The sequence below is a fragment of the Betta splendens genome, chromosome 21 (genome assembly GCF_900634795.4).
Source record: "Betta splendens chromosome 21, fBetSpl5.4, whole genome shotgun sequence".
NCBI classification, from domain to species: Eukaryota; Metazoa; Chordata; class Actinopteri; order Anabantiformes; family Osphronemidae; genus Betta; species Betta splendens.
This window is the reverse complement of record NC_040899.1, coordinates 1,382,776-1,391,784: the sequence shown is the minus strand read 5'-3', so window position 1 is coordinate 1,391,784 and position 9,009 is coordinate 1,382,776. Positions and strand designations below refer to the sequence as shown.

General features: G+C 51.8%; 1 protein-coding gene across 1 annotated transcript; it reads right to left on the bottom strand.

Moving 5' to 3' along the window:
- Positions 1 to 3,427: 3,427 nt before the first annotated feature.
- Positions 3,428 to 8,914, bottom strand: epsti1 (epithelial stromal interaction 1). Its single transcript, XM_029137391.2, has 10 exons — positions 8,663 to 8,914; positions 8,107 to 8,165; positions 7,948 to 8,031; positions 7,809 to 7,882; positions 7,561 to 7,644; positions 7,144 to 7,217; positions 6,726 to 6,825; positions 4,789 to 4,862; positions 4,273 to 4,448; positions 3,428 to 3,810 (listed from the first exon to the last, which is right to left on the bottom strand). The coding sequence occupies exons 1-10, from the start codon at positions 8,815 to 8,817 to the stop codon at positions 3,665 to 3,667; spliced, it is 1,026 nt and encodes a 341-aa protein (XP_028993224.1). The 5' UTR covers positions 8,818 to 8,914; the 3' UTR covers positions 3,428 to 3,664.
- Positions 8,915 to 9,009: the final 95 nt, after the last annotated feature.

Genomic DNA, 9,009 nt, shown 5'->3' with positions numbered 1-9,009 from the left:
TCGCTGGTCTTGTGTCAAACCGCCTGGTTTGGTCCAACGTCCATCCCTGGTCTTGTGTCAAACCGCCTGGTTTGGTCCAACGTCCATCCCTGGTCTTGTGTCAAACAGCCTGGTTTGGTCCAACGTCCATCCCTGGTCTTGTGTCAAACAGCCTGGTTTGGTCCAACGTCCATCGCTGGTCTTGTGTCAAACCGCCTGGTTTGGTCCAACGTCCATCGCTGGTCTTGTGTCAAACCGCCTGGTTTGGTCCAACGTCCATCGCTGGTCTTGTGTCAAACAGCCTGGCTTGGTCCAACGTCCATCGCTGGTCTTGTGTCAAACCGCCTGGTTTGGTCCAACGTCCATCGCTGGTCTTGTGTCAAACCGCCTGGTTTGGTCCAACGTCCATCGCTGGTCTTGTGTCAAACCGCCTGGTTTGGTCCAACGTCCATCGCTGGTCTTGTGTCAAACCGCCTGGTTTGGTCCAGACAGGAAGGAGCAACGTCCATCGCTGGTCTTGTGTCAAACCGCCTGGTTTGGTCCAACGTCCATCGCTGGTCTTGTGTCAAACCGCCTGGTTTGGTCCAACGTCCATCGCTGGTCTTGTGTCAAACCGCCTGGTTTGGTCCAACGTCCATCGCTGGTCTTGTGTCAAACCGCCTGGTTTGGTCCAACGTCCATCGCTGGTCTTGTGTCAAACAGCCTGGTTTGGTCCAACGTCCATCGCTGGTCTTGTGTCAAACCGCCTGGTTTGGTCCAGACAGGAAGGAGCAACGTCCATCGCTGGTCTTGTGTCAAACCGCCTGGTTTGGTCCAACGTCCATCGCTGGTCTTGTGTCAAACAGCCTGGTTTGGTCCAACGTCCATCGCTGGTCTTGTGTCAAACCGCCTGGTTTGGTCCAACGTCCATCGCTGGTCTTGTGTCAAACCGCCTGGTTTGGTCCAACGTCCATCGCTGGTCTTGTGTCAAACCGCCTGGTTTGGTCCAGACAGGAAGGCGCAGCGTTCGTCTGGGAGCTTTGCTGACCTCCGCTCCTTTGCACCTGCCTCCTCTCTCCTGCAGCACAGCAGCGTCACGGCCTCCCATCTCCACCTTTTCTAGTCTTGTGTGAGCAAACATGAAGCTTTACGTGCATGAAGCAGGTCTGGGAGCCTGGGTTGAAGGCTGAAGTAGGTCACCAGTGATGGTTTGACAGGTGACCTACTTGACTGGTGAGAAGCTTCTCTGTCTTCCACTGCAGGCTGGGCTCTAGATGCAATAAAACCTCGTCTTTGCACGTCAGTCTCATGTTGTTTGGGGTGATTCCCGTCTGCTGCTGTCTATGAGGCACTGCTTCCCAGTATGACCAGTATCCTGGCATGTGCCTGTGTGCTGGGTCTGAGGTGTTTGTTGTGGACTGGTTTGTGTTGCTTTCACCTGTCTGGGCTCCCAGATGCAGCACCAAGCTGCTCCAGAGCTTAACTAACGTACTGGCTGAACCACACGGAGGACTGTGGTCCATGTTACACTGCAGCCACAGTGTATCTGGGAACAGCACAGCGCTGCTTCAAAGAGATGTGGTTGCTTTAAAAGCTGATTTCTAGTGAGCTCTCAGCTCCGCGCTGTTGCTTCAGTCACCTGCTGTTGAACTGGATGCTGAATGAACGTGATGACGCCCTTTAGGCCGACTTTTCCCTTTTTTATGCACATTTCCTGGGACCTCCAACATGTCAGTTACCTGGCTTTTGTCAGGACTCTGCACTGCTTGCATCACACTGTTGATCAGACTCAAACATTACATCGTCTCTTCCTTGGGACTTTTTGGCCTTTTGCAGGATTTTGTTTTTCCTCTAAAGATTTATTAATTTCCTTCAGATTCCTCCTCGAGTCTGATCTGTTGCTGGTTGTCTGGGTTAGTCAGCGGTGAAAACAGCCTGGGAAGTACCCTAGAGGAGAGCATTGAGCAAGAACAGGAGGAGCACCACACAAAGCGAACCCAGGACATATGTGAAGATTTGAATGGAAGAGGTGGATGTCACCGGAGCGAAGGGTGAAAGCATCACGTCTGGAGAAGTCTCGGCTGGTGAGCTTCAAATGATACGATAAGATAAAATCCCAGCTTAATGGTCTATGTTAACCCGTCGGTCAGGTTTACTCCTCTCTGGTCAGGGGTCGTTGGGGGGAGCACCGTCAAACACTCCAGCCATGAGTCATCTGCACAGACAGATCCCTGCTCATCGGTCCAAAGACCATTTTAAAGCCACAGGAACCCGGTGAACAGGCTTCTTCCTTTGTTGAACATCACGTCGGTTTCAGCAGGTCGGACGCACTCCGGCCCCTCCCTGCATGAGCCACGCTGCCCACTGCTGTGGCTCGCAGCTCGGATTCACTTGTTTTCAGGCGTCTGGTGCAGGAGTGACTAACGCAGAAGCAGCAGAAGTCTACACAGCATCACCACCTGCTGAAGCCACATAAAACACCCAGACGAGCTCAGGGCCTCTCCCAACAAGCAGCTTGGCTGACTTATGTGGGGCGCTTCGCTAAAACAAGTCTTTCAACATGAGTCCACGCAACATGTTTAGGGGGATTTCTGTGCAGCCGCTTCTGGGAAGATCCAGGAGAAGGTGCGTGTTTCCATCTGAGCTGTCATGTAACAGATCCAGACATTATGTGACACCCTCCCACACCGACGTGCACCGATCTGTTCCGATGCACTGATGATTGCTCCCTCTACACACTTTTAGACTATTTAGCGCCATATAACAGCCTAATGTCATTAAGCTCCACCCAGCCTGACCCGCTGCTGAACCAGAACACGGTACCGCTCTAAAGCTTGTTGGCTTTCGCTGTAATGAGCTGATGGGGAGAGTGGACGAACGCAGCCGCTGAGGAATCCTGACTTTACTGAAGAGGTTTAATGAGGCTTCGATTCCACTACAGAGGGAAGTATCATGCAATCACTGAAGAGCTTGATGCAGTACGTTCCTTGTACTTGACATGCAGACGTTTCATCCACCTCAGACAAACGTTAGCACCCGTGAAAACACGGCATCCGTTCCTTCATGTAAAATCAATCTGTGTTTGATTCCTGCTGGAGTCGGAAGCGAGCAGGTTGGCGTTGACCTCAGTAACGCGGAGGACCCCGCTCTCTCGTTGAAGGTGTTTGGTGGATGATGGCACTTCTCCAGCCTTTGTGCTCTGTTCCTCCACTCAGATGGAGAGGATGGCATGTAGAGACACGGCAGCAGCTCGGTGCCGACTGCCCACCTGAAAACCTGACCCAGGCTGATGAAGGAAACTATTCCACGAATGGGACAGAGCTGAAAGCTCGGTTACTGAGCTCTCTGCCAACTACGAGGCTGAAACAAAGCAAGCATTAAAGGTCCTCCTTCGTGGAATCCTATTTGCATCTTTTGTTGCCCTTAAGAATCCGTCACACATGAGCGTGATTAGAAAACAAACAAAATGTGCACACACTGATTTAATTAAGAGCCCAAAATATGACCAGAGGACTGAGTCATGGCGATGACCTTTGACTAAAGTGGTGAAAATGATCATCAATTCAAGTCAATGTCAGGACTAAAAGCAGGCATGACTCAGTGCTACGAGGAGGGGGGGGCAAAGCACATTAATAGTATAATCCAAAACAGGCTCCAGGAAGCGCACACGGCCCGGGAGGTGCAGGAGGGTCTGCGGAGCGAGGCCTCAGCTGAGCGGGGGCTTCAGCAGCCTGCAGGCCTGCTGGTAGTCGCCCCCACACTGCCCCAGGATGTCCTGGAGGAAGGCTGGGTCTCCGTCTGGAAAGCTGCTCACCAGCTTCATCAAGGCCCAGTCCAACTCGGGCTCCAGGTCTGCAAACACAGAGCAAACGGAACCTTAGCCCATGTAGGCATGTTGCGTTGGTGCCATCACATTCTAGTTATTGTGAAGTGAGTGAAGTGGGATTCACTGTATCTGGAAGCTCAAAAACTCCCACACGATGCTTCTCTTCCCTCCAGTCCAGACTGATGCGGCTTTGAAATGCTTCTTCATTTCAAGCTGAACCGGAGAAAGAATCAGAGCTGCTCTGACAGCAGGAGCGTGAGCGTCTGCTTTCAGGCAGGGTTGTGGAGAATGTCTCCGCTTTGACTGACGGGAGCAGGAAAGCCGATGAAAACGCTCGCTCACACTAACTATGGCAGCTACAAGCGTCTGCAGGATTCAGATGCCGCTGCAGCTTCACTGCACACGTGGAAGCTCAGGCTAAGTAGACGATCACGCTCTTCTCCACTCGTCATGTCTGATCCAGCCAGAGAAGGCCTTTCTCAGCTCACCGGCTGCCTCGGTCCCGTCGGAGCCGCTCGGCGCTGGATCTGGGCTCCCGTCAGCGGGTGGGACCGGTTCTGCAGCTGGAGCCGGACGGAGTGCTTCAAGCCGCTCTGCCTCCGGAGCGCTGGTCTCGCTCCTTCTGCCTTCAGCCTCCAGTTTGTCCAGAAACGCTGTGTTCACTCTGTCACAGCGTGATCAAATATAATAAATTAAAACAATTGTATTTATTGTGCTTGATGGCTTTACGTGCAGACTGGCTCCACATGTGTTTGACAGCTTTTTAAACTTCTATAGCCAGTGAAATATGGTGAGGTCAGTGAACTGCTCACAGACACTTAGTGTTCAGCGACTCCACCAGTCGGAGCTGGTTTCCGTCCAACGGACGAACAAAACAAACGATCAATCTTGTCGGCTCCGGTTTCTGGATGCGTGCTTTTATTTAGATAAAAATTCTAACACATCCTGTGAAATGTTCTTTGTGTTATTGCAAAGTCTGAGATTCAGCGGTTAAATGTTGGTACCTCTTGTGTTCCAGCTCCACGGCTCTCTCGCTCTTCTCCAGCTTGTCTCTCGGTTCAGTCTCCACGGCCTCGTGCTGAAATGAATGAGGCTGAGTAAGAAGAAATGCTGTGTTATCAGTAGAAGCGTGACCCGAGCGGCTGCACGCTGGTAAAGACGCGTTCGGAGCAGCGGTCCACTGCTTCTAAACACGATAAGTGCTTTCAGGCACCTCAGAACCTGGTATCGGGTCGAGCCTCCTCTTAATGGATGAACCCGTGTGACCCGTGAGCCGCATCCTTCTCAGGATCTACAGCACGGCTCACGACCCGAACCCGGCCCGGCTCCTGGTACCGTACGGCGGCACGCTTGCCGACAGCAGTGGTTCTGATGGGGCATTATTCAGCAGTGAGCAGTGAGGTCGTGAGATGACTTTGGGTCTGTGACACTCCTCAACCACGTTCAACCGGCCACCTCAGCTTCTCTGGGCTTCGGTCAAGCTCAGCATCACGTCTCCCACACAAGTAGAGGGTATGCATCAGTCTACATGGGTCTGTCAGATGAGCCCCCGCTCAAAGAACAACACATCTAGGATCCTGTTAGAGCCACATTAAGAAGCTTGAAGCCACAAGCTTTGATCTACTAATGTGTGACGTCTATAGGAAGAGGAGAGGAGGAAAGGGAAGGAAAGGAATGTAGGAAAGGAGATGAGGTGAGAGGAGACGTGAGTGAGTCGAGCTGTGGTGGTCCTCAGGCTGTTTGCTCATTCTTCTTCTTGGGTGGAGAGGCGCAATCATTATGAGCAGCGTGTCTGACAGAAGCTGTCATCACGCTTTAATAAACGTTTTCTGAGCTATGAATAGCTGTGACCTCTTCAGTTTAACACCTAGATTTATGGCAGCAATTAAGCTAAAGTATCTGGAGGAAACGGGGCTGAGTCACAGCGTGCCCCCCACGGCCCCTGAAAGTGACGGCTTCCTCTAAGTGCTCCTCTAGCTCCTGCCTCTGCTGAAGTCTGGGAAGTCCCTTGAACTCCACTCGCCACTCATCCCTCCCAGGAAAAGAGGAAGAGGCTGCGCACGGAGCAAAGGAAGCAGAGAGAACAAAGGAGCGAGCGGAGGAAGGGCAAAGGCGGCGCCGCGCTCTCCGGTGCTGTGTGTGGCTTGGCTCTGCCTGGGGATAATCGGGGGGGGGCAGCCCACCCGCCTCCTGGGGACGGAGCTTCAGGAAAGACCTGCACCCAGTGGCATTTACCGAGAAAACAGCTCCAGACGCCCCAGCGTCAGCCGAACCTGGGACCCACGGCGGTGACGGCGGTCAGGGGAGGCGGGCCTCACCTCGCCTTTTAAAAATACCATAATATGAATACACAACATAAAATAGAAACCATATCTGTCCACTCATCTGTGTTCTTAACATTTCCATAAGTAAAAGCGCTCATATGGGGAGAAACGCTCCCGTTCTCCTGCCGTCATTCTATAGGTTGATACGTGGAGCGATCGCGTCCTGTGTCACAGCTTGTCACCTACAAAATGCAGATTTTTTCTTTCCCGTCACTTTCTACAAGCGCGTTAATCAATGTGTGTTTGACATAATTACTTTCTTGATCGTGCAAAAACAAGAAAACTCGAAATGAGGCAACACAGGAAACAGCCTCTACAGAAGCCGACAGCGCTTGTGTCACGCGTTTGTGTTTTTTTGTCAGGCGCCTCTTTGCACCAGTGACGTTGGTGCTGCTCCAGTGACTTAGCAAACGAACTCACTTAGCTCAAGACATTTTCAAAACAAAAGCGATAAGTGATAAGTTTGCTCCCCTCTGTTCCTCTGTTATAATTAAAGTAAGTGTGTTTGCCCATTGTGAACATAGAGATACTCATTTAAGTGGTTTCATTGTAAGTCTGAGTCTGGAGAGGTCAGTGCCTCAGCAGCCACTGACCCATGGACACGATGCCACACTGACCTGATGGGCACACGCCCCGGGGGGCGTCTGTGGGGCTCTGCAGGAGGCCAGCGCACCTGAAGCCCTGCTCTCCAGTTTCTGCAGAAAGCTCTGGTTCTTCCTGCCGTGGACACAATGATAGAGGTCAATGACTCAGGCTTGTGAGGCTCTACAGGAGGCTCCGATCTCAGTGTGAGGACACTTCAGTAACACCCTGATGCTCAGGTCATGTGACAGATCTCATCTTTCTGTTCTTGAAAGCAGAGGGTGTGGAGCATTCAACAGGAAGTGTGGGACAAAGGGGCCTAAAGCTAGAAAGGAAGAACTCAGAGGAGAGTCAGCAGGAAAAGTCGCTGTCGGTGGCACCTGATGCCTCAGAACAACACAACACAGCGAGGGGACGGGGGTGGGGGCCGGGCGAACCCGACCTCCGTCTGACCTGAGGCGGTCCGGGCCGAGCTGCTCCGTCCTGCTCTGCTCCTGCTGCCGCCTCCTCTCCTGCAGCCGCTCGGCCTGGAACGCATCACAGTCACGGTCAGTCCGTGTCTGACAGCCACCGACAAACAGAGGCGGATGCAAAGCGGTGCTTTGTGCCCCTGACATCACCTGCTGCTCATCCTCCCTTCTCCCAAACCAAGGATGCTCAGCTCATGTGGCGTCTACTGAGGGCGGGGCATGAGGGGACCATGCGGTGGGAACCCTCCATCAAAGTGTTGTTCTTTGTCTCTACTGACATCTAGAGGTGAAACATGATACTGACGCAACCTGGCCGCTCGTTGCTTCCCTTGTTTCCCTTGTGTGTGTGGCTCTTTTGAACTGGAAAGTAAAACATTTGTGGCTTAAATCGTCTCCTCACCTTTTGCCTCTGCTCAGCCTTCATCTTCTGCAGCTTCTCCTCCTCCTCCTGCTTCCTCCTCTTTTCCTGTTCTTCCCGATGGAGCTGCAAACAGCAGGTCACATCAACATGAAGGAAAACTGCACGGAGCGTTAACTTGTGTGATGTGATGCAGACGACAGACGGAGAGGAGCAAACGTAAATACTTTGCTTTGCAAATGAAAGCACATTCAAATCAGTTTGGATGAACATGCTGCTTATGGTCCAACCTTCTTCTGCACTTTGGAGCAGCGCAGCTTTGCTATCTGCTGGTCTCTGGCCTCGGCCAGCGTCCCGTTGCCACCTTCATGAAGAACACATTATTACGGCGTGTCGCAGAATGATCGCTGTGGATTCTGTGTTGTTTACCCAGCCTCTCTGGATCCTCATGCACTGAAGTGACTCTGTGCACCTCCTTCCACCTCTGAAGCTCCTCTTCTTCTTTTTGAGCCACTGCAACAACAAACTGACATTAAAAAATCAAACGGTGGAGCTGACTTATAGACTTGAACAGCAGCATCAACCTACTCATTCTCATTTGGCTCCGCCGAGACTCGTTGGGTGGGATCATGCTGAATCCACCTAAGCTGAAGCAAGAGATTACTGTTGATAAAATCAGCTGATGGGGTCTAACAGTGACTGTGTCTGAAACTGCTGCTGCTTGTAACAGCAGTAGTAATATAATAACATAAAACAGTAGCCTTTCAATTTTCTGATTCATGTTGTTAGCGCTGCTGCTGGAGACTCCAACAACATTATTGTTTAATTTATTTAATAACTTATTTGTTATCTTATCGCCACGCATGTATGAAGTCTTCATGACAGACGTCCTCTACCGCTCAAGGAAACACGGAGTGGGGAATTTACGACAGACTGTGAAGGCACCGTTTCTATCGCTCAACACGAGAAATGAAAATGAAAGTAAACAACAGAAAATCAGTGAGAGATAAATATATTACAAGTGTTAATACACAAACAATGCGATGTGCCAATAAACAAAGACGACATAATAGTTCTGGTACATTCGTTAAAGAGCGTGTGTCCTGCAGGTTCCGATCCAGTTACTGCGTCAGACCCCACTTACTGCTGCGGCCGCCGGTCCGCCGGCTGCGGGTTTCCTCCTGCAGCCGCGTCCCTGTGCGTTTCACCTGGACTCTCATCGCTTCCCAGCACATGTGCTGATCTGTCGGGCCGTCGGCTGGAGCGGAGCTGCTCGCTCTGGTTCTGATAAGGATCCATTGTCCGCACACTAGGTCCAGAGACGGGAACCGGAGTTTCTGACAGTAAAGTGAGGCCAGGCTGTTTTCGGGTTGAGGGGACGCAACAGCGCCACCTGCTGTGCGAACACAGACGCGTTTGGACCGCTTATACCGCGTTAACTCCCTTTGTTCAGGTCGTTCAGCATCGATTCTCACGTGTCTCTGAATCAAA